Raw genomic sequence first — 27824 nt, 5'->3', positions numbered from 1 at the left:
GAGACGATGTCTCTTTGCGAATCATAGATATTATAATCTAGGGAGTATATAAAAATAAATATATAAATAAATACCAAATTCATTAAAAACAAGTCCTAAATGATAAGAATTAAGATTATATAATGATTTAAAGTAATTTCTTGAAAATTTAAAAATAAAATAAAAGATGCTTACCTCAATTGCATATTGGGACATGAGTGATATATCTCGTTCATCTAACAATGCATATTTTGACTGAAATAAGAAAGAAGAATTCACATTTAAAAATGGAAAATAAATTTTAAAAAACAATTAGAAAAAATAATTTCTTAAATTTTGCTTTGGGGATTTTAAAAAAATGTTTCATTTTAAATAAAAAATGACTGACTGCAGTCAAGTGTGACATGAAGGTTTCCAAAGTTTCTAACCGTGTGCAAAAGGCTTGGGAGAAATAACTTTCCCAATTGCAGAGAAGTAAATCTGTTTATGAAAACAATTGTTGGATCATTCTATTGCTCCAGAAAGTATGCGATTCCTAATGCAATCCTCTACCTGTATAAGAGTCAGATATGCTCTAAGATGGACAACTGCTGCCAGAAATACTAGACAATCAAAAAGTTCTACTTTTTGATTAGACATTGAATGAAGTTGAAATATATATGAAATGCGTGTAGCAATTATTTTCAAATTCAGATAGCTGGAAGTAGGAACATCGGACGTTATAAAAACATGCGCACCATACCTGGACATGAGTTATAAGCCGGACAGCTGTGAGAAGGATGGAAGTGTCTAGAGATTTGGTCCAATGCTGTTTGTTTTCTCACCACTGTACTGCATCCTTATTCAATAGATAAGTGATAAGCTAGCTCTGTACTGCATCCTTATTCAATAGCTCTGTTCAAAACTCCCAAGCGTTCCAGACATTGTCTCTTCAGGATACTGCCCCTCACACTGCAAGAATACTTATGTACCCATGCAAAATAATGCTTTATGTCTAGTGGACAGGTGTCAAATGGTTCATTATGAACTGCTAGGAATGGACCAAACGGTCACTGGAGACATAACCATAAAACGTGTGCAACAAGCATTGCACCAGAAGGAGCCAACACTGGCGATCCACAAAGGTGTGCTTTTCCTTCATAAAACTATCAGGGCGCATTTCCTGTAAATGGTCAGGGATATCATACAGCGATTTGGGTGGGAGACTTTGTGCCATTCAACTTATTCACCCGACCTTGCACCGTCCAATTATCATTTCTTCCACTCCCTGGATAATCATCTTTGTGAGAAACCAATGAAGCAGACTATGTGTTCCAACCCCATAGTTTTACTGCAAAGAGATTGAACAGCTAGACATCCATTAGTAAAAGGTGGTGGATGCCAATTCCTTCGAAAATTAAATATAACTTACGCATAATGCGAAGAGTTTTTTTCCCCTTTCAAAACGGACAGAATTTTTTTTTACTTTACCAATAATTATTTTTTCTCATTCTTTGTTTATAAACAAAAAATCATTTGAAATTTCGATGCTGCTGGATTATGATTGACATTTCTTTTAATTTGGATTTTGCTTTGTCATTAAATCACAAACAAGTTCACTTTTAGTTTAGATACTAAACATGAAAAAAAAAAAAAAAACAAATATTTACACAATAAATTTGAATGTAATGGATGCAGAGTAATGCTGATTGATAAAACTAGTTAATATTTTTTTTTATCTAAAAGATTGAAAAACAAAATTATGTACTTTTGATTTGAGATCTACAGTTTTACCAACTGAGCAATTTCGACTTTCCAAGAAATAGAATTTAAAACCTTACTTTAACAAAATAGTTTTGTCGAAATGTCAGATTTATTTGCTTAAAAACATGCATTCAAACGTTACTAGAAAAAAAAAAACAAAAACAAAAACAAAGGAATCAGTAGTCATTATTAGGGCTATGCCAATAGAATATTCTTTTCATTGTTTTGACTCGAGTGTATATCCGACACAGTTAGACAATCGAGAACCACATCATCTACAAACAAGATATTAGCTGATATATACTCGAGAGTCAAAATAATGAAAAGAATATTCTCTTGTCATAGCCCTAGTCATTATTTGGACTCTTCCAACTACTGTTCTCATCTTGAGTGTTATTTGCACAAGATTTTGGTCAATGTAACCTCCAACCTTCTTCAGGTGTATCTTGAACTCAGAGAATCTTTCTGTCAAAATGAGAACAGAAGTCTGTAGAATCGAACTAATACGAATGATCAATCATCATCTCAAAAATTCACAAACGTGAATCCAGTTTTGGAAATTATTTTGATGGTCCAAAACAATTTATTTTAGTTTATGTATTGCATGAAGGATATTCCAAAGGTAATGCCTCCTATTTTTATTCTGTCTGAATGGATCAAATGGGGATTGCAAATTGTATTGTTATGAAGACTGAATTTACGCATTCATGATCTGAAAGTTGCATCTCTTGCAGATATTGACTGTGTGAGACTAAGTAACCCCTTGTTATGGACACAAGTTAGAAGCAGATCTGCATTATTGAATTTCTTGCAAAAGTGCAAAATTAGTTTTAATAGTATTATTCCTGTCTTCAAAGTTCTTCAATTTTTTGAGTTGAAGAGAAAAAAAAAATGGAGGCTTTCCTTTTGGAAATACCCTCAGTTTCCTTGTCATAGCCTAGCAAAAATATGCAAGTAGCAGGAGCATATATTTGCTAATAACAAAATAGGATTTTATCTTAAATGTTTCCATTAAATCCCCATCATTCTTCTCTCTAGTAAAGTAATTAAACCTAAAGATTCTAACCTATTTTTATAGTTGAAATTTAGTTGTTAGATTCCTACATCTAATTCTTTTGGTGCCAGGATAGAGTACACCAATCTGTACATATTCAGCATTGTCTGGGAGTCTGTTTTTGTTTTATAAATTAGGGCACTGAGCGGGGGGGGGGGGATCAAAGTTAAATTTAATGTATCGTTTGGTCATTAAATTATTAACTGAACAAAGATGTTATAAAATTAAGGTAATGTAATCTATTCGTAAAATTATTGAGTTAAATACCTTAAACTTGAAACACTTTTACAACAGTAAATAAAATTAAAAAAGTGAAAAAAAAAAAAAAAAAAAAAAAATGAACATACAATTAAATGTTACCAAAACAGGATAATTACTCAAAAATTAAATAAAATACTTGTAGAAAATTACATTTTCATATAATTGGTGACATTTAGATGAGTTTCTACCAGTATTTTGTTTAATTTTTGGTTTTTGAAAGATTATCGGGTTCAATATGAGACTGTGTTGGAACAAAAAAAAAAAAAAAAATAGCAGAGTTGATACTATTTTTCATTCAAAGTAAATGTTAGCTATGGTAAAAATGCCAAAAATTATAATAAGTATTTCTACATTCTTAAAATTTCAAAAGTTTACAAAGTAATTCATTGTTTTGTTAAAAAAAAAACAAACAAAAAAAAACAATGCTTTGTGTCGAATTTGATTTTATAATTATTTTTCTTTTAAATAGGATTAAAAAATTTTTTTTGGTACTTTACACCATTTTCGGTTTCAATAAAGTGGTTCCTATTAATGTCACATAGGGACAAGAAATACACACAAGTGCTCACAATTATTTTTACTAATACTAGCAATCGAGTTGAATATTTTTGCTAATATATAAGATAATATTTAGATGTACTGAAGCATTGGAAGCAATGGAAATAGCAATTTCTGTGCACAATGGCAGCAGCAAATTCTGGAGAGAATCATGGCTGACTTAAGTTTTTGCTGGAATATTTTGGAGGGTATGAAGCAATCTATCTACAATTAACCATTCTGTGAAGACTGATACTATAATGGACACATTCTTTTTGAACATGGAACTTAAAGGCAGATCTGATATAAATGTACGAAAGCTATCCCAGTTAGCCATAGAGTATTGATATACTGTACGATGGAGAGGTATATCGGAGGACTTGTTACATTTTGTTTTTATCTTAACTAAGACCACTGAGTGGTTGGAAGATCCCAGTGGGGACAGAACGGTAGATGAACAAGTTGTGAGAAAAAGGTCTAGGAGATTTGCATATTGACCATCAGTGTCGGGCACACGGGTGGGTTTGTGAACAATCTGAGTTAGGTCATGAGAAATGGAGAAATCATGGCAGAATCTTCCCTCATCATCTGTCTTGCCTGAACGGCCTAATCATTCCACATTGTAATCATTGAGGTCTCCAAAGACGTGAATGTTAACTGAAAGATGAGCAGACAGGATGAGGTCAATTTTCTCAGATATGCTTTTAAATATATTAACTCCACTGTTTTGACGGTGATAGAGGGCAAATATAAACAGTGGTGTGAGCAAGTGCAATCCAAAAGCACATTTCGGCCAATTTAGGGTTTCTTCTGGAGAGGTCCCGGCCACATGGGAAGCCATCTCTAATGTAGGCATATATTCCATGCCCACGGCGATCTTGGGGATCAGATTTGGATGTTAAGTTAGAATATCCTTTAATTACGAACTCATCTAGGGAAATAGTCTGTCCAACGCCAGTTTCGTGTAGGAAGAATAGGTCTGGTTTGGTCTCCTGTAATTGGATTTCAACTTCTGGAAGGTTGGAATGTAGACCCCTGATGTTGGAGAAGGAGACATAATAGTGGGGGTCTATATCAGAAATTGGATTTCTGGGTTTAATTGTGTATTGTTTCTGGAGATGGAGTTCTAAGATTTGTGGAATGGGTCGACAGACTTGGTTAGAGCAGGGCAGAAAGGAAAGTAAGTAAACAGAAAAAGAGAAGAAATATTTGTTTTTGTAGACCATACGGTAAAGCTGTAACAATTACCTACTAATACAGAATCGAGAAATCCCACCAGAAGCTACTGCATGGTCCAAAAATCCATTCACAAAATGGCAATACTACTGTATTATCACCTGCTGATAGGATGGCCTCCTTAGCGGTTTGTCCAAAGTTCAGGTCCCTGATTATCAGGTGGATAACATCAGCCCAGAAAAAACATTTACCTCCAGCATCCTTATTAGTGACATGGTTACAAGGATAGAAATAGTAACAAAAATTTCTGACATCTTAGCCAATTGCTCATGCAAAAATACTGCCGACCTAGAGTACAGCCTTTTCTTCTGTTTGTCACAAAAATCTCTTGTTCTAAATAATGAGGACTGAGAGACAAATTAGGAGAAGCGAGAGTTATGGGAGCTGCTGACAACACATCTACAATACATTGTCTACTCTCCATTAAAAAAAAAACTGAATAATTCTACTTAAAGTCCAATTGACATTTTTTTTTAGAGTAAGTATGGTGGTAGGTTCCCCACTCTCATTTTACTTAAGGATATTCAGTTGGCAAATTTAACGTATGTAATTCTTGAGCAACTCTGCTAAATTTTCTTGTGTCATTCTCGGTTTGATTTGAATGGAAATTGTCTACCCTTTTATTCGACGCTAGATGGTGCATTTTTTAGTATGACTATTTGAAAAGTATACTTAAAAATGGAATGGTGTCGGCAGGTTTTTTTTCTTCTGCTTTTTGTTTTTTTGCAAAAAGAATGTGGGAAGACGTTGAATTCAAACGCATTTATTTTGAGGAAGAATTTAGCAGGTGAATTCACAAGCCACAAATTAACAATAAACTCCAATAAGATTTAACAATATTATCGGGGGGGGGGGGCGACCGGGGAAAGTGTAAAAAGAAAAACAATTAGGTAAATAAATTAATACATAACTGATGGAGATGACGTGCGTGTGCATATGTCAAGGTCAAACCGATGTCAATCGAAATCAATCCTTTTGTTTTTCTCCGTTGATTGGTGTTCTTATTCTCGTCTTGATTCAAAAATAATTATAACAGTTTTATTTTATTTATTTATTTATTTTTTTTTTAAGATGTTTAATTGGAAAACTGACACTGAATTTTAGGACCCTTCAGTAACTTCACAACATTCTTATTGCTATTCTTTTTTTTTATTAATTTTATTAGATAATTTTTATCGAAACAAACAATACTGTATACAGTTCCTACATTGCCTGACTACTTCACTACTATTGTGTTAATATTACTACTAGTACAATAATTTATTGATATAGTTTTGGGCAAAACAAAACCTTAGACGACTAAGACTGGTGTCAGTTGAAAACCACTTGCTGATATACAAATGTTCTGCTTACCAAATTTAACTTCCTGTTTTAGTTTAAATCACTGGCAGCCATGTTTAAGCGTTTTCTTATTTACATCAAAGGTATTTTTGACGTGAATAAAATATAAAATAAATAATAAAAATAAATATAAAAAATAAATCAATAGAAAATAAAAAAAGAAAGACGCACAAAATAATTATTTTTAAAAAGTTTTAAACAACTGCTTCAGCAATATTTTACATGAAATCTGTGTGTACTATGTTTGTTCAGGTTTGTTTTCTTTCAAAAATATACTTTAATAATACAAAAAACCCAGTGCTCTACTTCTTAAAAAAAGAAAAGAAAGAAATCAAATATTTATTAAAGTAACATTGTTATAATACTAAAACAGATTTAAACCATTGAAAAGAAAAAAATCAAAAAAACATTGTATTCTATTTTTCAATAAATAAATAAATAAATAAATAAACAGTACCATTTTATGTATTACTAGCATTTCAGCCCGGCGTTGCCCGGGTGTTTGGAGGTGTATGTTGAGGAAAAAAAAAAAAAAGTGGTAGTAGGAAGGTACTGCGAAGGAAAAAAAAAAAAAATGGGGGAAAAAATTTGCTGTTACAGATGCCCAAAAGAAAGTCCGCACTTGTCATTTTTTTCAAAAATCGCAAATCTATATATCTATAAAAGTGAACGTATATATTAGCTACGGTATAACTGGAAACGTTTTCTCGATCATTAAATCATTTCTCTCTAATGCTCATAAGAGTAGTGGTTGATGGGCAGAAATCAGAGGCCCTCAGTATTAATGCTGGAATCCCTCAGGGGTTCATCCTGGGCCTAACTCTCTTCCTGATCTATATCAATGATCTCCCAAAACACACACTTAAATCATTCGTTGACATCTATGCTGATGATACAACCATCTATGGCAACACATCAAAGGCCATAAATGACAAAGTTCTCTCTGATTCTCTCTCCTCTGATCTCGAGCGCATGGTACAGTGGGGGAAGAGGTGGCTTGTTACTTTTAATGCATCTAAAACCAAGCTCCTATCTTTACATCACCAACGCTCTGATCCCCATCTGGCATCAATTGAAATGGATGGCTCTCGACTAGGGGAAGCTCCAGGTTTTGATAAGCTTCTTGGCTTGACCTTTACTCCTGATCTGAAATGGAGCACATATTGCCAAGGTCACTGGAAAAATTTGTAGGATCATTCTATCGTTCCAGAAAATATCTCACTGCTGATGCAATTCTCTATCTATATAAAAGCCAAGTACGTCCAAGGATGGAGTACTGTTGCCACATCTGAGCAGGAGCTTCTAAAAACAGCCTATCCTGCCTTGACAGAGTACAAAATAGGCTTTGTGGCTTAGCGGGGGATGCCCTTTTCTCTTCCCTACAACCTCTCCCACAGGAGAGACGTTGCGAGCCTGTCTTTGTTTTATCGTTACTTCTATGGCAAGTGCTCGCCTGAGCTCCAATCTCTGGTCCCTCCTCACCAATCTTTCACGAGAAGCACCTGTCTAGCTGAAACCACTGTAAAAAATTTTCCCCACTCTTTATCTGTGCCAAAACCAAAACGTAGATTCCATGAACAAAGCTTCTTTCTTAGAAGTGCACGCCTGTGGAACTGTTCCGTCTGCCTGTTTCCCATCTGACTACAACCTGGATGTCTTCAAGTCCAACATAAACAAATTCCTGATGAACCGCCCCCTTAAGTAAGACATTTTATCAAATCTCAACACTAACGTACTGTACACGCAATAACCCTTATCCTAGAGTGGCTTCCAGGCCTTGATAAGTGATGACCACCTTGTAAAACACACACACACACACACATATATTAGTGCTGCCAAAAAGAAAGTCCGCACTTGTCATTTTTTCAAAAACCGCAAATCTATATATCTATAAAAGTGAACGTGTGTGTGTGTGTGTGTGTGTACATTTCCCTACGCAATAACTGTCAATTTAAAGTCTACAGACTCGAATTTGATATAGAGAGTACTGAGATTTGGGAAAATCTTTGCAATTGGTTTTCGGCCAGAAATTTGGCTGTTAAGGGGTCAAAGTTCAACGATTTGATCTTTGAGAACTCTACCAAACTCCGACAATTTTGGGTCTAAACACTTGAAATTTTAGATATAGGTTCCTTGGACATGGATCTAACTTAACTTGATTTGAGCCCAAAACAATAGATGTTAAGGGGTCATAATAGGGGTCAAATTTTTAAAAAATTGACCTTTTTTTTCAACATACACCTCCAAACACCCGGACAATGCCAGGCTGAAATGCTAGTTTAAACTAAATTGAACATAACTGTTTAAACAACTTATACCTCATTTGATTCACCTTTTATTCTTCTATAATTTTATGTATTCATATTTGACTTTTCCTAGTGTTCACATCAATTTAAAAAAAATCAACTTCAAATCAAGAAGGCAAAAAGAGATTCCGCACAATGGAAAATTGTTATTTAAATGTAACTTTAGAACATTAATGCAATACAACAGGAACACAATGAACTAATTAATATTTAGTAGTGTAGCTCTTCTGCAATTTGACAGCCTGCAAATTTTGGACCATTCCCTTGAATTAGTTTGTGGCAATACTCTGGTGAAAGGGCACCCCACTTCTTTAATTTTTGTCAAAAGTTCTTCCAAATTTGAAATTTTATCATTGCATTGCTGTTGCTTGATGTAATGCTATATGTTTTTGATAAGACTGAAGTCTGGAGATTGTAAAGGCCAATCCAAACACGGAATGTCATGCTCTTCAAGAAACCTCTTGACGTTATCAGCTGTATGAATAGGAGCATTATCCTGCATAAAGATGAGATCATTCAAATTCCGACCAAAGTAGGGTAGAAAATGCTCAGTCAACATATTGTAGTTTGTCAAATTGTCCTGGACCAGTTTGTCGGATTAATAGGTCCTGGACCATTGGCACTAATAACGCCTCACACCAAAGCTGAACCTCCACTAACTTGCAGCGTTGAAACTGTGCACCCAGGATTAAATTCTTCATTCGACGGACGTACTACCTACCATCACTGTCTAACCTATTGAACTTGTTTTCGTCGCTAAAAATCACTTTCGACTACTATGGAGAATCATGATCTTCTTTGCATCTGACGAAGTCCAGATGACGCTTTTTGTTCTTTACAGAAAGCATTGGCTTGTGTCTTGGAACACAGCCTCACAAATTAAATTCCTTCAATCTGTTCTTAATAGAAAGAGACCACTTTTTAACAAAATTACACTGTTGTTGGATTTTGGGAGCCGGTTCAAATCGGTTTCTAAGGCTGCAGATCTTGATAGCATTGTCTTCCCTGTAAGAAGTAACTCTAGGACGACCAGATTTAGGAGCATCATGAACACTGCCAGTATTTTGCACAGTCATTTGTATCGTTTTCTCATCACATTTCAATCTGTAACCGATTTCTCAATTGGATAAACCAAAAAGGTGGAGATTAATGAGCTCCTAACAATCATTAAAAGAGACTCAAGATATATGGACTAAATGTTATGTTGTATAACCTAGGATCAACAACAATTACAATTAGAGCTGCTAAAAAGTGAATATTTTAAGCTGGTTTTAACCTCATTTGTTGCTACGTAGTTTCTTTTTGCCTTCTGTTTGAAGACATTTTTTAAAAACCGACGTGAACACTAGAATATTTCAATTAAAAGTCAAATATGAACAGGTAAAATTATAGAGGAATAAAAGGCAAATCAAATGAGGTATAGGGTATTTAAACAGTTACATTCAATTTAACTTAAATTTGCGGGTTTTTGTAAAAATGACAAGTGCGGACTTTCTTTTTGGCAGCACTGTGTGAATATATATATATATATATATATATATATATTTTTTTTTTTTTAAGTTTTATCCTTCAAGAATTACTTTCATGAAGGTTATTTTTTATTATATATACGTTCCCCTTCTCTCTCCCAAAAGAGACAGAGCTATTAAATTACCCTTGTTTTCTTGCCATCCCTCATGCCATATTATCTCAGGAGAACAACCCACTTCCACAAATGTATACCCCCATCCCTTCCAAAACCCTTAAGAATCAACACGAAAGATCCTTGACATTAAAAGTCCTTGACATTTTTGAACAGATGCCGGCTTGTAAAATTGCCCAGGTAGGATTTGTAATCAAAAGATATCTACCCAGTTATTCAGTACCTCTTTGGCTTCAAGAACTTTGTTTTAATACATCCTTTTCCAACCTTAGCATATGACGTTAGAGGGGGTTATTACAACTTATCAAATGTCGATTTTTAGTTGAAATTCCCTAAAAAATTAACCATTTTCTAATCGTGCATTTCATTTGCCCTCATTTTTGTTACTTCCGTGTTATCCTGCAAACAATATAAAAAAAAAGAAAAAAAAACAAAACAATCGCTCTTCTGCTGATGCAGACTAGCTGCTCGCATTTTCTTTTTCACACACATACCTAATATATATATATATAATCTACATAAATAAAGTGTGTGTGTGTGTATTTAACTGATAAATTCTTAAACTACTGAAATTAACAGGAAATTGTAAAACCTTGGATGGATGAATAATGCGTACAGACATATTGGCAAGTTGAAATGCAAACTGCTCACCTCAACTTGCCGACATATTTTTACTTCTTTCTGCACATGACCAAATTCAATTCATTTTTTCAAGTGGTTTGATATGAAATCTTTTTTACCAATCTCTCGATAGCTGCATCAGTAGGAGCTGTGGTTGGAACGCTGAATGTTTTGGTTTCGATTCTAGCTGATGACACCCAAGTCTGTTTTTTTTTTTTTTCTTAACTTTTGAAATTAACAATAATGTTCAAAAGAGAATTAGTTTTAATAATAAATATGAAATCTGCATGAATTAAAATATATTTAAGCATATTTTACAACTTGGCAAGGTCGCCCCCCCCCTCCCACTTGCTAGTATATATATATATATATATTTTTATGCCTAGAAACACTAGCGTTTCATACTTTTGCAATCATCAGTGTAGCAAGTTATAATTACTGTGGTCGGGGGACCCGAATCCAATCGCAAAGGTAACTTTTGACTATTGACTAGGATGTTACCTCTAGACCATTGGTAATTTTCACAAGCATTAAAGGAAATTAAACACCTATAAATGCCAAATGCAGCATAACATAGTAAGCAGTCAGTGAGCATTCTAATGACTTGAAGTCAGAATGTTGTATATCACTAGTTGACAGCCTTTTCTTAATTCTACAGGCAAGGCTAAATATATATAATTATTATACTGCTATGGTTTCCAAAATGTTAATCCAATGAAACTTTAGCGTTTATAAACGTATTCAACAACATGTAGTTAATGTTTGTATGAATATACAATAATACTGCATTACTTATGTGCATAGATGCTTCAGCTGTGACTTTTTTCAAAATGTAACATTTGAGACTAGTGGTATGATGCAAGAGTTCTTTGGGTTTTCTTTTTTTTTGTTTTTATTAAACAATTTTTTCTGTTTTACAATGTAAAGTAGGGGAAAAAATTTAAAAAAACTCATACATTTGAGACTAGTGACCTGGTGACACTGGATTTTCAAAGAAATCACAGCTGAAGCACATGTGTAGTCAATAATGCTTGTATAGAAAGAAAAATTATAATATGCATACAACGTGTGTTATAGGAGAAATAAGAGTTCAATTACTTGTGCAAGAGCACTTTATTCAATCTACATGATACATCATTTTGATAATTCATCAGTATTTTCGGTTGCACGATGTATTAATTTGCTGATGAACCGGTCACATTTGGTATCTTTAACCATACAGATTGAGTTTCTAATATTTCCATGAAACCAATGTGTGAACTAAATGTACAGCATCGATTGAATAAAATAAAACTTGAATTCATGAGTTCAAACTGCAAGTTTATTCTTATGAGAATCAATTTCCAAAGTAAAATGAAGCTCAGTATTCAAATGGCTAGAGTTTACGAAAAAGTAAAGAACAGGTGTTGTGCCTTACAGTTTTTGAACATTTCATTTTTTGTTAGTATTAAGTTTTGACTTATATTATCTTTATAGTACTCTTGATTATCTGAAAGCTTTTTTACCCGGATGTTTCATCTGGCTACAATTTATGATGGAATTTTGTTCAATAGTAGTAGGGAGACTCGACACTGCCCGGAATTGAATGATAATGAATGAATGTTTAATACTCCCATATTTTATTATTGAAATTGGTGAAATCGCCCATTTTTCAATCAAATCAGTTGATTGCCTGCTTCACATGCCTTCCTGAAGTGACTTAGCTCACAACATTCTACATTGTACTGTAGAGAACAAACTCTTGATTTTTTTTTTTTATATATAATGGCTTGAATTAAAGTTTAAAATACTAAAGTCAAGTATCATGCTGCAATTATGCTTTAAACAGAAACATTCCTTTTGAAAGAGTCATATGAAAGAACTTACTGTTGATTTTTATGTCATGCCTTTCAGCTTGTGTGGTAATAAAACTTCTCAAATGCACTTGTGTTTTAGGTAGTGTAAAAGTGTTAACTTTGGTTAAAATCTGTCATAGTATCATTTCGATTATAGAAACTTATTAAAGACATTCCGATACAAAACCTATCTAAGAATACTGCCAGTATTTATGAAACAGTTGAAAAAGTATCTTTGTATGAGATTATAAAAGCTTCCTTTCTTTTACTGTTTTGACTAAAAACGGTGGGCACAGAAGAGGTGTGTAACAACTCACCTACGAATCGACCAGCCCTGAAAATGGATGGCGCTCGAGCGAAAGATAGTCATGGAGAGGAGCAATGAACTTTTCGCGCCAAAATAGTTTGTGGTTAAAAAATGTTAACATACTGCTGCCAAAACTTGTTCCTCTGACAGCCAAATCAAGAATGGTTGTGATTAAAAATCAGCCTTTTTATCTTCAACGGAAGCATCTCATGTGACAACATTACAAAGAAAAAGGCGACCATTTTTTTCCCTCTCCTTCCTGTCTACACAGAACTGCAGACTGCACATAAACTGGTTTGTGCTAATGTTTAATCACACATTGTGTTTAAGATAATGATTGGCAACTTTTTATAATAGAATCAGATAGCGTTTTTATTGCTTCTATCATGCGACAATATTTCTTCCAGTTTAGATTTGTCAAGAGATATGTAGGTTGTCATTCTCTTGTTTCATTACTTGGGCAGTTTAAAAAACCTGAATGAATACGAGTACATCCAGGTTCCTCCTTACAAGAATATGGTTGGCTGGTTAAGTTATTAAGACCAATGAGTAGAGCTGCCTAGAAAGACGACAAAAGGTACGACAAAAGCCTCACACTAAGGAATACCAGTTCCGAACACGAACATTGTAGCCAAGACCACTCAGTTACTTCAAAAAAATATCTTTTTCGCAGGACATATCACCCTCTAAACATGTGTTAAATTTTTTCAACTGTTTCATAAAATTTTAAAATCCCAAATATTTATGAAACTTGTGGCATAATTACCTCCCTCTCACTCCCCTCAGTTTATGTCATTCGCCATCCTCACGATTTAAAGCATTCATGTACAGATGAAGTGTGCAAGCGATAGAACCATATTAGAATTGTACTAGTAGTTCTATACAGACGAGTGCTACTGTTGCCCATGAATTGGAAAAATCTGACGAGTTGCACGACGATGTTTACTCGACATAGGTCTGAACGCTTCTTTCTTAGAACTGCCCAACTATGGAACATTGTTCTGCTGGCTTGCTTCTTGACTGACTACAATATCGTTGCCTTCAAGTAAAATGTAAACAAGTTCGGAAAAGTCTGACCATGTTCACTCCGCACAGGTCTGAACACTTCTGCCCACTCCCCCCAGCAACCTGCTTTTATGGTGTCCGGCTGCACGTCAAAATCACAAGACATGATTTTTCGAGAACTGCGCGGGGCCGTGGGCATTAAAAGACCATAGTTGTCATCTTGGATCTTTTCGTTTTTTTTTCTCAGCCTGCAGGACAGACACGAGCACGTCTTTTGCGGTAAGCCTTCTCTATTTTCCCCCCACAGCCTACTACTTATAGATGATGCATCCCCAATATCGAAGTAAAGAAAAATCAACCATCAAGATAGAAAGATTATCTTTTCAAAGTCCATACGAAGAAGCAGTTATCAAATTGGTCTGATAAACACAGGACAAATTTCAAATCACCAGAAAGATTTTTTTTAAATTAATATCAGTTAATAAATGAATAGAAAATAGAAAACTTAGTTTATCTTATGTTGAAACAAGTATTCCTCATTAACCTTTAGAATGATTACAAAATGTTGTAAGAGCAGTGGAGAAAGAACCCTATTTTAGTTTTTCTTTTTTTTTTAATTAAAAAATAATGCATAAATGTATTACAGAAGTTCGGAACATCAGTATCGTTCGTTTCAAATCCAACGGGTGGGGAGCAACATGACCACTTTTTAGACTCCTCAGCTGCCATTGTAGTTTGTTGCTTTGAAAAAAAAGGTAACTTGTATGCTGTATGTATTAAGTTAAAGTTTTACATTTATTTTACAATCCCCTCCCCCATAAAGGGTTACAGTTAGGAAAGAAATGCGTTTGGAAAATTTGATTTTCCTCAGTAAAAACAAATTGTATTCAACATCTTACAACTCAAGCAAAAAATCCCACACTTCAACAGTCCTCCCACCCACTCATAGAATACTGATGAAAGAGATAGTCTTGCGTCTATGTTGAAGGAGAGAGAGAGAGAGAGAGAGAGAGAGAGAGAGAGAGAGAGAGAAAGAGAAGAACGTCAGTGGAGCAGAAGAATTGAAGAGATTTTTATACAAGTTAACTTTAGCAGATTTGGGTACATTTTGTGGACGCAGGTGGGGGTCACGAATGAAGATACAGAGATTTGTAAACAGAAAAGTGGGGCATGTACAAACGTGCATGTATGTATATATATATATATATATATGTATATATATATATATATATATATATATATATATATATATATATGCACGTTTCTAAATGCCTCATACATAGGGAGTAAGTATTTTTTGACGGAGCCTCTCTTTAAAAATCTACCAAAAATCAAGTAATTATACAATCAATACAAAATTTTATACTTATTAACAGTGGACTTTATATATATATTTCCACTTGGCATAGCGCATTACCTTTCTGTTAAAAGAATTGGATCCAGGATAATAAAATTTGTAAACAAGTGAATAGATGTATTTAAAATCAATAAAATTTCTTTCACTCCCAGTAGCAGGTACGTTAGCTCGGATAGTAATGTTTTTATATATTAACCTTTTTAAAATACCGAATCTAATAATTTTAGAAAAAGGTTTTTTTATGCTTCAAGTTTTTTATAACTTCAAATATATTTTTAGGGCGTTTAGTTGTCTTGTTTTATTGTATATCAACCCTTTTTGGATTCAACTATTTTGGTAAAAGTTTTCATCAGGCATGGCCAAAACGGAAGAAGGGAGTATTTTTTGACGGAGCCTCTCTTTAAAAATCTACCAAAAATTAAGTAATTATTCAATCAATACGAAATTTTCACCGATTATTAAGCGAAGAATGAACTTTATAACGGTGAACTTTTTCATAATCGATATTTATATTTTTTGCCTAAAATCCCTCTTTATTTGTGGTTACAAATATGCTTAAAATAATCAGCCGAAACTGAAAAAAATATATTGAATTGAAGGGAGGTTGAGGGTTGTAGATTACAAAACAATAAAACACAAAAAAATAAAATAAACCTATCTATCTATCTATTATATATATAAATATAAAAGCGAAAATGTATGTGTGTATGTATGTATGTGTGTTCGCTTTTTCTGTATGTCTACAAAAGGCTTTTTGCAAAGAAGTGGTCGCTCGCTTCACAACTTTTTAAAATTTTTTATATCACATATAAATTGTAATATCTCAGAGTTAACAACGAAGCTCGCCTGTCTATTTAATTTGCTCGATTTCGGGAAGATAAATATTCAATATTTGTCGCTCGCCGCATGTGGGTTAGTCTTTTTCCTATAACATCTTGGGGGGGGGGGAAGCGTTCAGCAGTAAATGAAATCCCGCAGTCAAACTTGACCTCATTAACTCATTAAAACGGGCACCTGCTAAATCCAAGTAATTAAATAAATTCAAACGTGTTTCCGTTAGCATCTCGCGGTGGGGCAATGGTTAACGTCGCACGTTTTTTTTGTCTTTTTTCGGGTTCGATCCTCATACGTACTTTTTTTTTTTTTTAACTCTGCGGTCTCTACCAAATTACTCAGACAATTTCTGGTCTAAACATTTGAAATTTTACATAAAGGTATTCAGAGATAGGGCAAGCTTTTTAATTGGTTTAGGTCGAAAATTTAAGCTTCTGAGAGGTCAAAGTTCAAAAGATTTTACCTTTGCGGTGTCTAGCAAACTACTCAGCCAATTTTGGGTCTAATCATTTAAAATTTACACATAATGTGTATTCACACAGGTGTCAAGCATTTTAATCAGTTTTGGGGCGAAAATTTGGCTGCCAAAATGTCAAAGTTGAAAGAGTTGACCTTTGCCGATTCTACGAAATTTCTCCGCCAATTTTGGGTCTAAAGACTTGAAAGTTTAGATGTAGGTAACTTGGACATGGGTAAAACTATATATTTTGATTTGAGACCAAAATAATTAATGTTAAGGGGTCAAAATTGGCGTCCAATTTATAAAGAAATTTACCTCCACGGTCTCTACAAAATCACTCAGTCAATTTTGGGTCTAAATAGTTGAAATCTTACATAAAGTGTATTCACACGTAGGGGAAGTTATGAACAGTACATAGAGCCCAAGCAAAGCGGGGATGAATTGCTAGTACCAAAAATAAAATAAATACAAAAAATGAAATACAAATAATAAAAAAATAAAATAAAAATTATAAACAGTTATCTTCCCCTTTTCCTTTTTGCTGTGACTAGTCAGCCTCAACATTGCTTAACTTTAGGGGTTATGTAGGCAACAAATATATATCACTTATGAAAAAAGAATTAAACCTTTATAAAGTTGATTCTTCATTTAATCATCAAAACAAACATTAAAAATACATGGAAATTTATATGTAAAGGCTACTCTAGTTTCTTACAAACTATCATTAAATTTTGAATTTTTTGATTTTTTAATTTTGCTATGCGAAAGAGAAAAGATGGAATTATTTGAAATTCAGGAACTTATTTTTACATATTCTTATAGCAAATCATCCTAAATCTTATTTAGACACACCAAAAAAAATAATTGGTTCAAAAGCCTTTTAAAAAAATATTCAAATATGTTATTCATTGAGACAAAAATGGCGGTGAATGGAGTTTTTTTGGAAAATTCAAAATCTATTAAAAATAATAGAAAAAGTTTTATTGTTCTGCTTTTCATATGATAAAATTTAAGCTTTTATATTTTTGGAAAAAAAGTTACCCAAGAATAATAGATTTTGATAGATTTTAATTCGTTTAAAAAAAAAAAAAAAAAAAAAAAAAAATTTTTTTTTTCTTCTATTTTTTGCCCGTGCCTAGTTTTCATGCTTCAAGTTATTTATATCTTTATTTATTCATGGTGTTTTTTAGTTTCTTTTTTTAGAAACAAAAATTGTTGATTTTGGCTTTGCAGAACATGATCAAGTTTTTGAAAAAAACAAAAAAAAACATTAATGTTTGGTGCATTTAAGTTCAGAAGCCAATGCCCGATCTGGTAGCAGCAGGTTAGATGGTAAGATATCAGAACCCAGTTGGCTATGGTGTCATGGTTTCAAATCTCAGGATTGACACATTCACTATATCTAGCCACACTGAGGAGAAATTAAACCATGACAAAGTATTATAGTATCATAAGTGTACTTGTTTGTAGGTTCTATAAAAGCTAATTAAAGTATTTTAGCTAACAACTATACATTACAAGCAAACATTACTAGTAAACTGAACAATACTGAAGACTTAGTCTCCCACTTTAAGTTGGTTTTTACTCCAGACCCAACATGTTTGGATCAATAAAACTTTGATACTTTGCTTAGTGAACACTGCCGAAGAGTGTCACCCACTATAAACAGATTTCTATTTGAGATTTGGCAGGTCAGACTGATGAAATCCTGAAACACAGATATTTATGTATACTTTTAAAATAAAATAAAAAATATATATATATATCTACTTATATATAAAGGGCACTTTGTCTGTGTTGGAGTTCGTTTCATATGGACTCTGAAATCGCTGGGTCAATTTGTTTTTTTTTTTTTTTTATAAATTTCACACAAATGTACTTCATGTGTCTGACAGTGTTCTAAGTCAGGTTTTGTATCAGAATGCACCCCAATAGGTATTAAAAATTGATAATAAAAATAAATCCAAAGACAAAACAATTCGATTTTGACTAAAGTTAACATGGATACAACCTAACATCACAAATGCATTTTAGAAGTTTTATCACTGCGCAAGTAGAAGAGCCCAGCATATAAAAATAGAAAAGTAGGTTCTTAGATAAGGTGCGCATTCGAAATGAAGGTTTGTTTAAAATGCAAAAGTTCAGTTGTGCTCTAAACTTTAATTCACACTGTTATATAAAATTTTTTTAAATAAAAAATAACACAGGTTCTCTACAGTGCAATGTAAACCACAATGTATTGTGAACTAAGTCATTATAGGGAGGCATGTGAAGTTTCCTTCCGGTTCACCGCGATGGATCCCTGACTAGAGCAGGCAATCTATAGATTTGATTGAAAAATGGGCAATTTCCACAGATTTGGATGACAATAAAATTATTGCAAGTGTGGAACATTTGTTGATCCTCATTCAATCTCTGACAACGTTGAGTCTCCCTGCTAGTATACATAAATAGTAATCTGCATAAGCATTATTTTCTGCTATAACTCTAGTTTATGTCCATCATTTTGCCTGATATTTGGTAAGCAATATCTCAATGCTGTTTTAGTTGTATGTGGAAGGAAAACTTAGAAACTCGTGGTTAAATCCCTTCTTTTTTTTTTTAAATTAAAGTTCAAAATATTCCTTACGCAAACGTATTGAATGCATAATATTTTTTTTTCCAAATTTCTAATCAAAACTTTGTCTTTGAAGATTTTAAAGGTTCAAATTTTCTACAGTATCGGGATCTTATCTCTGACCAATCAGAGAAGCACACAATTGTTTACAAGATAGAGTCAGATGATTAGGACTTTCGTATGCATTCTGCAATTCAAGGATTAACAATGGCAAAAAGTAAAGAATTATGCATTGAACGTCACAAAGGAAAACAAGGTTACCGAAAAATTAGCAAAGAAATGAACCTAGCAGTACGTACAGTAGGAAATATTAAAGTATACACCAAGTTTGAATCCAGTTCATCCCAAAGAAACACTTTCATCAAACCCACACTTTACCTTGAAAGAGGTCAATACCATAATATCAAGGCCAATAGCATAAAAATAATAATTATAGAATAAAAAGAAGCTTATTTTTAGTTATGCAAGAATAAAGATTCAACACAGTTTATCTATTTTCGAATGATTTTATCAAAAATAGTGGTAATGGTTGCAACTCAACAGTTCATGGGTTCGTTTTTAAAATTTCTTCCTATCGATCAGGCAAACATGACTCATCCACTACCTTTCAATTCTAAAGAAAAATTCGAGACTCATGTTTTCGGCATTTTATCCAACTCAGCAACCATCATTCATTATTCTAAAAAAAAAAAAAAAAAAAAAAAAAAAAAAAAACTAACAACACTAGCGTTTCTTTCGCACGATGATTCTAGGCAGAAAACTACAGTGGAGTCCCACTATAGCATGATACAATTCTGTTCACGATGGCACATAATAAACAGTGTTTTAATACAAGGAGTCGTTACCACGTTGAAATTAGACTAAAGACTAAAAGAAATGCTTTCTCAAGTTGAACATTTTCTAATTTTAACTTTTAGTTAATCTAAACGTATTACTTAAGAATACTGAAAAATGTAAATCGTAATTATATACAAGGTGCCTTCAATAAGTTTCCATAGTTTTTTGTAGGAGCACTTTTATTGATAGTACACACATGAAACGTTACTCTCATTCAAAGTAATCTCCTCCGGCTGCTATGCACTTGTTGTGCCGTTCCAACAACTTCTGGAAGGCCCCATGGAAGTCCTCTTGTGGAAGCGTGTTAATGACCCTTGTCACAGCTTCTTTCATCTCCTCAGTTGTCACATAATGACAGTCTATAGGAATTTCCTTGAGCTTAGGGAATAACCAAAAGTCACAGAGAGCAAGGTCTGGACTATAGGGGAGGGGGGGAGGAGGAGGAATTATCTTGATGCTCATCTTGGTCAAAGTCTGTGACAAGGATGGAGCACTCTTGGAACAAACTTCACATAAATCTTTTGCATCATTAGTTCCTTGTAAATAATTATGTGTACAGCTTCCACACTGACATCACACCATGCACTTGTTTCTACAGACACACAACAGTCCTTATACATGAAATTCTTTATTTGGCCAATCAGCTCTGGTGGTCTGACTTTCTTACTCCTCTCATCATCCCTCACTAACACCTGCCTTCCTTGAATCTCTTCTACCACTCAAAATCTGATGCTAAATTCATGCACGATGGTCCAAAAGCAGTCTGAAGTATTCCATACGATTTTGTGGCATTTTTTCCAGGTTTAAAACAGAATTTTATTGCATATCGTTCATCTAAAATGTCCTTATATCCAGATTGTAGTTTTGAAATTCACCAGCTGTAACAATAAGGCTTTAGTAGGGTGTATTCCAATTCTTGCTGTAGCTGTTCATTTAAACCTGAATTCATAAAAATTGGTCAGTCATCTCATAAGATGTATAGCAATAACATACTGAATTTTAAAATCGACAACAATTTGAAATGCATGTGTAAAAATTGTCTGGAAACTTATTGAAGGCACTTCATATATCGTGTATAACAAATTAACCCCCCTCCATTAAAAAAAACAGTGCTGGATCGCAGGTTTATTTCATTTAAACATTAAACTAGGTCTACTAGGAATGCCTAGTTTTCATTGATCGGGTTATCTAAGATTTAGGAGAAAATCCAGCTTTCTATTCAGAAAGATTCATTAGTTTCACCAAGAGCTGATCATTATTGAAAGATTGAGGTTAAATATTGAAACAGCAGAACCAATGAATTTTTTCAGAAAGTAAACAGATTTTCTCCCAAATCCATATCGATGAAACCCGGGTATTTCCAGCAAATAGAGTAATGTATAGCATTTAAATAAAATAAATCTCGATAGATGAAGACAATTACAAAGATCAAAAGCATCAGAGAAAAAACAAAAAACTCAGATCCATACTTCATAAATTACCAGATATTCATAAACTTGCTTTACCGAGTCAAGACAATATTTAAGAACACTGAAAAATGTAAATCGTGTAAATTGCTGTCTAATACGTAAGGTATTTAAGCTTTCATATTTTTTTTTATTCCTATATAATTTTATATCACATATCACAGAATACTTAATTGTAAGGTTTTAATAGTATTATATATTTTTTTTTTATATATTGAAATAACTATATTGTGTGTACATTTTGTTACTGGGAAGTGGTACTAACTTATGATGCCTATAGTTGTCACGTGACAATGTGATACATATCAGGATACAACACTACTCACAGATGATATCAAAATTACACAAGTCAAACAGATTTTTTCTCATAAAATATTTTTTTATCGCAATGAAACTAAAGATATAAAAGGAAACTGCTTTATATGCAAGTTGAAAAAAAAATTTTAATAATAAAAAAAAAAATAGCATCAGATACGTATGTTTTTATTTTATTATAGTTGAAAATTATGTTCCATTAGATATCGATACTTATACAAGTCGGTACTTCTTCAAAAGCGGTTGTTTTTAGGCTTTGTATGTTAAAGATGAGCTGGTTACGTGCACATATTCTATAAAAAATAATCGCCAGATTTATCTCACAACATAAAACAGCTAATATTATTGTCAGTAAAAACAGCTGATATTGTTGTTCAAAGCAAGTGCATTTAACTTGCATTTATTTTCCGAGCTATGAAAAGAAAAGGAGTGATATTTTAAAAGTATTTTTTACTATGCAATGAAATTCAATCTTTGCAAAACGCAATTATAAATAAAAATAGAATTTAATTTTGTTCATTGTTTGTACATTTCATTTTTAGTCAATAATCAAATTGTTTTTAATATGTATTAACTAATTTTTAGACATCACTAATAAATTCATTAAATTTTTCACTATAATCATTAATAATTTTGGTCACATATTTACTAGGCTTTGTATAAGGATCACCTTGAGTGAAACAGATATAAGCATTTAGTAGTAATTTTGGTTACCAGTCGTAGACCAGAGTTGTATATTTCCCAGGTCAGGTTTATCGACAGTATATTTCTTTCTCCATGGGAAACCAGAAAGGAAGAAAAACAATTGAATCCATGTTAGGATTGCTTAGAATGTAGAATCTTGGTAATCGCCCATTAAGACAGATTGTGTGTGTGTGTGTGTGTGTGTGTGTGTGCGCGTGCGCATATAAACAAACCAAAGAAACTAATGAAAATAAAAAATAAAAAATTTAATTACAGGAATTATAATAATTAAAAACCCTTCATACATGTATTTTCAAAGAAAATCACTTTTCATCAGAGGATCACTAATAAAAAAAAATGCATCACTGGCTAGTATAAACTTAAAATATTTTTAAGAAATATATAAACTTTTTACATTTTCAATAGAATAAAAGATTAATAAATTAATCAGCTAATTAGCTGATCAATCAATTCCAAAACAAAAAAAAAAACAAAAAAAAAAAAACAAGAAAAAGAATTAATGAAATTGTACTCGGTAAGATCCACAATGAAGAAAATGCAAGGTTTGAAAGAATTATTGTAAAATCCAATATTATCACTAAATTTAATGAAATTATACTTCATAAGTTCTAAAATAAATCTTCATTGTAATCAAGTGTGACTGGAATATAATGAAAGCATATATATACATATATATATATACACACACACACACACACGGCAATTAAGCTACACAGAATATTCTGCATTTCATCTATGCTAGGATTCGTCAGGCTTATGTGAAGAGTTGTGGTTGTCTTATGTTTTTATATACGAACATTCTATTGAGTTTTTAGTTAGCTAATCAGCTTTCTAGTTTCCACCACGCGTTTCCTAATCATCCAACCTTATAACTTACTACCTATGTATTGAGCACTGTTGAAGATTTCAAGTTTACGCGTAAAATTATACTTTCGTATATTAATTTATGTGATTAAATTAAGTACTATATATATATATATATATATATATATATATATATATATATATATATATATCATGATTGGCCATCTTTATAGATGTTTACATCTTTGACCTCTGTTACCAAATATATATATAGTACAAAACTTGTTGAAATTCAAAGACTTACATTTTTTTCTTTTTTGTAACTTGTTTATTTCATCTTGAATTTCTTCATTACAGCCGTTTTGTTAATGGGATGGCAATTTTATGATTAACTGTTGTTAATACCAATAGTTTTTATTTGTAGCCCTTGACCTGCAAAGCTAGAAACATCAGTGGCAGATGAAAGAAATAGCTTCGACTGGAGTGATAGAATTGCTTTGTTGAATTTGATTTTGTGTACTGCCATAATACCGATTTACAGATCTTCCCACACATTAAACATGACAGAATATTTGGCCTTGGAGAGAGGGTAGACAGTGACCCTCATGGCATTAAACTTCAAGTGATTGACAGCCTTTCAGAGCAAAATTCGGTCACAATTATCACACTTGCCTTCATGAAAGTTATTCTGCCAACCTTTGCACAATTTTTATGGATGGCCTATATAAATTGTTTTTTTTTTCTTTTGCTAGCATTTGTAAAGTGTCAAAAAAAAAAAAAAAAAAAAAAAAAAAAATGTATATATCTTTGTCAAAAAAAAAAAAAAAAAAAGCATGTATATATCTTTATTCCTATAAACCTTTTTTTTCATATATTAAAATATATATTCATATTAAAAACACTTTCTATTTATTTAAAAAGAAAATACAACTTTGTTATATATGGATCGTGGAATTGCATTCATCTGCAAAAGATCTAGCTAATTTAAACATTCATTTTAATTCTCTATTCGGTTTTCTTAAGGGATAATCATCTTTAGTTAACTATTACATGTAATTATGTTCATGTAGATATTCTACAAACCTCTTTCTATATATATTTTATGTAAGCATATATATTTGTTTAAGGAATTTTGCCTACCAAACTCCTGTTAATTTTTGGTCTACAGACATGAAATTTCATATATAGAGTATTCGAACCCATGCAAAACTTTATATCTGGGTTTTGGCAGGGGAAAATCGGTGCAAAAGTGAAAATTAAAAAAATGGAATTTGCCAGGTGAAGGTCGAATGATGGCATTACGAATATGCATGCGTAATTTAATAGCTATTGGTTCACGTTTTAATTTTTAGCCTTGCAGCAAACATTTCTTCATAGCTCAGGTATCAATGTCAAAGGAAAAAGTAAATCGTAAGCTAAATGTTTTGGTTTCAATTCTCAGTGGTGGTGTAAGAGTCTTTTTTTTTCTTAACTTTTTCAATCATTACTACATATTGGGTCTAATATTATAATAATACAAAATCTGCATTAATCAAAATATATTTAAGCGTATTTTACGACAGGGCAATGCTGGGCGGCCTGCTAGTATATATATATATATATATATATAGTACAAAACTTGTTGAAATTCAAAGACTTACATTTTTTTCTTTTTTGTAACTTGTTTATTTCATCTTGAATTTCTCCATTACAGCCATTTTGTTAATGGGATGGCAATTTTATGATTTTATGTATTCATGAAAATCTCCTGATTCCCATCAACTCATGTTTCCATTCGATGTTACCAACAAAAGGTTGATTTTGTACATGATAAACCTAGTGTTTGGGGAAAAGAAATTTCCATTCCCACGTTGTTATAAGTCGGCCATTTTGGGTATACACACATCCTTCGAATGATAAAACATTTATTTAGGCAATGGAATAGTTTTGAATACAGAAGACACATAATTGAAGAATCATATTCGCAAATGCTCAAATTGATGACCCTTATTGTCTAGACAATGCTGATAACAGTTAGAGTACATTTTTTAAAGACACCCTGTATTATTAACGATGAATACATAACGTTTTGTTTTTCCTACATAAATGACTAAAACCGCTTTTTGAATATATTAAAAAATAAAAAAAAATAAAAAAAATAAAAATAAGCCATATCTATTATCGTTACATTTTTGCTGGGATGTAATGAAGAGCACCTGTTAAAATATTATGATAATGCAGCAAAGATGGGAATCTAAAGAGGAAGAATTAATGAATTGGTGCCGGTTTATATCAAAAGATGGTGAAAAATCTGTAAAAACGTCTGTGGAATTGGCAATGGCTTCTTTCAAAGGTCGCTTAAGATTTAGAAAAACAAGTTTCTTTTTCTTTATTAAATATGCTTGGATGGCAACCAATCCTCAGACACAATTTATTTTAAATAGGTCTTCTATTTCTTCCAAGAAGTTTATTCTTTAATACAAAACAGTTGAACTTGATATGCTTATAATTTTTTTTTTTTTTTTTTTTTTTTTTTTTTTTTTTTTTTTTTTTTAAGTTTTCCATAGTCATCCCAAAGCTGGAGTGTGAAAGGTTTGACCCCTAAGATTAAAAGTAAAACAGAATGAACTCCTTATTCCAATATTCAGATGTTTAATTTTTTGGTGATTAAAACGGCAAATGAATTCCTAGCATTATTATAAATCAGATGCCAAAATGCTGATAATGTCGCCAAAGGTAATGTAGGTATGGGCAAAAATGGTGGAAGGAAAGCTGATTTATCATAATTTTTTATTGTATTTGAAAAATTAAAGACGAAAAGTTATTTTCCAAAAAAAAAAAAAAAAAAAAAATGTGAAAAAAAATGTAAAATGTTTTCATGGCGAGTTAACCAATTCAGCTAAATTCTGAAGTTAAATAAATTGATTGTAAAAATCCTTTGAAAGATAAATATTAGTTTTCTGGGTATATTTCAATGATAATTAGTAAAGTAAAGCCCTAAGATATTGAATTAAAAAAAAAACACCTTGTTTGTACAAAAAATAGCTTAATTAGCCCCCCAAAAGCGAGAGATTCTCGCTTCACAGAATGTCAACAAAAACTAAAGTCTCGGCATTCATTTTGCATGTACCTATGGTAATGTTATCAAGTATAAAAAAGTGGGTTTGTATTACTATACACAGATACGAAAAAAATTGTCACAAAACAAATATATAACAAATAAATGTTATCAAAGGCAAGTTTTTAGTATTTTTATTGAATGTAAAATTTTTATTTGGTTAAAAAACCGCGTAAATGTTAAACACTGCCAGAAAACAAAAAATACTATAGACAAGAAAGCAGCCGACAAACTTTCACAATTTTGCAGTTCTTGGAAAGAATTATAAAAAACAAAAAAAACAACGAAAAAAAACAAAAAAGAAACAAGTTGATGGAGACCACTAAACCAACAATTCAAATAAGCTGGAACAAATCAAGCAGAGAATAAACTAGACAATTCTGAAGAACACACACCATAATAGGATTTATAAAAAAGACTGAGACTAGCAACATCAAATCTGTGAGAGTAAGGATGCAGAGAAGAAAGGGTGGAGCTTATCAAATTACGTTTCTGCACTTTATCAAAAATTCAATTGGGATAGAGATTTTTCCAGTCCAAATATGACAACAGTATTCCATACGTGGTCTGATAGTAGATTTGTAGAGATAGAGAATAGCCTCAGGTGTGGGAAAGTGTTTAGATCGATAGAGAATAGGCTCAGGTGTGAGAAAGTGTTTAAATCGATAGAGAATAGGCTCAGGTGTGGGAAAGTGTTTAGATCAATAGAGAATAGCCCCAGGTGTGAGAAAGTGTTTACATCGATAGAGAATAGCCTCAGGTGTGAGAAAGTGTTTACATCGATAGAGAATAGGCTCAGGTGTGAGAAAGTGTTTACATCGATAGAGAATAGGTTCAGATGTGAGAAAGTGTTTACATCGATAGAGAATAGGTTCAGATGTGAGAAAGTGTTTACATCGATAGAGAATAGGTTCAGGTGTGGGAAAGTGTTCAGATCGATAGAGAATAGGTTCAGGTGTGGGAAAGTGTTTAAATCGATAGAGAATAGGTTCAGGTGTGGGAAAGTGTTTAAATCGATAGAGAATAGGTTCAGGTGTGGGAAAGTGTTTAAATCGATAGAGAATAGGTTCAGGTGTGGGAAAGTGTTTAAATCGATAGAGAATAGGTTCAGGTGTGAGAAAGTGTTTAGATCGATAGAGAATAGGTTCAGGTGTGAGAAAGTGTTTACATCGATAGAGAATAGGTTCAGGTGTGAGAAAGTGTTTACATCGATAGAGAATAGGTTCAGGTGTGGGAAAGTGTTCAGATCGATAGAGAATAGGTTCAGGTGTGAGAAAGTGTTTAAATCGATAGAGAATAGGTTCAGGTGTGAGAAAGTGTTTAGATCGATAGAGAACAGGTTCAGGTGTGAGAAAGTGTTTACATCGATAGAGAATAGGCTCAGGTGTGGGAAAGTGTTTACATCGATAGAGAATAGGTTCAGGTGTGGGAAAGTGTTTACATCGATAGAGAATAGGTTCAGGTG

General features: G+C 32.6%; 1 protein-coding gene across 1 annotated transcript in view; it reads right to left on the bottom strand.

The window, feature by feature from the left end:
- LOC145268750 (zinc finger MYND domain-containing protein 19-like) overlaps positions 1-27824 on the bottom strand; it is a 137461-nt gene that overhangs the window by 45291 nt on the left and 64346 nt on the right. Inside the window, exon 2 of the mRNA XM_080124345.1 lies at positions 175-234. Within this exon, the coding sequence (XP_079980471.1) occupies positions 175-234 (60 nt within the window). The remainder of the gene's footprint in view (positions 1-174; positions 235-27824) is intronic.

Source organism: Euprymna scolopes, chromosome 44, assembly GCF_053919585.1.
Source record: "Euprymna scolopes isolate OS-2025 chromosome 44, ASM5391958v1, whole genome shotgun sequence".
In the NCBI taxonomy this organism is placed as follows: Eukaryota; Metazoa; Mollusca; class Cephalopoda; order Sepiida; family Sepiolidae; genus Euprymna; species Euprymna scolopes.
The sequence above is the reverse complement of the archived record's forward strand: the minus strand, read 5'-3'. Positions and strand labels throughout refer to the sequence as shown.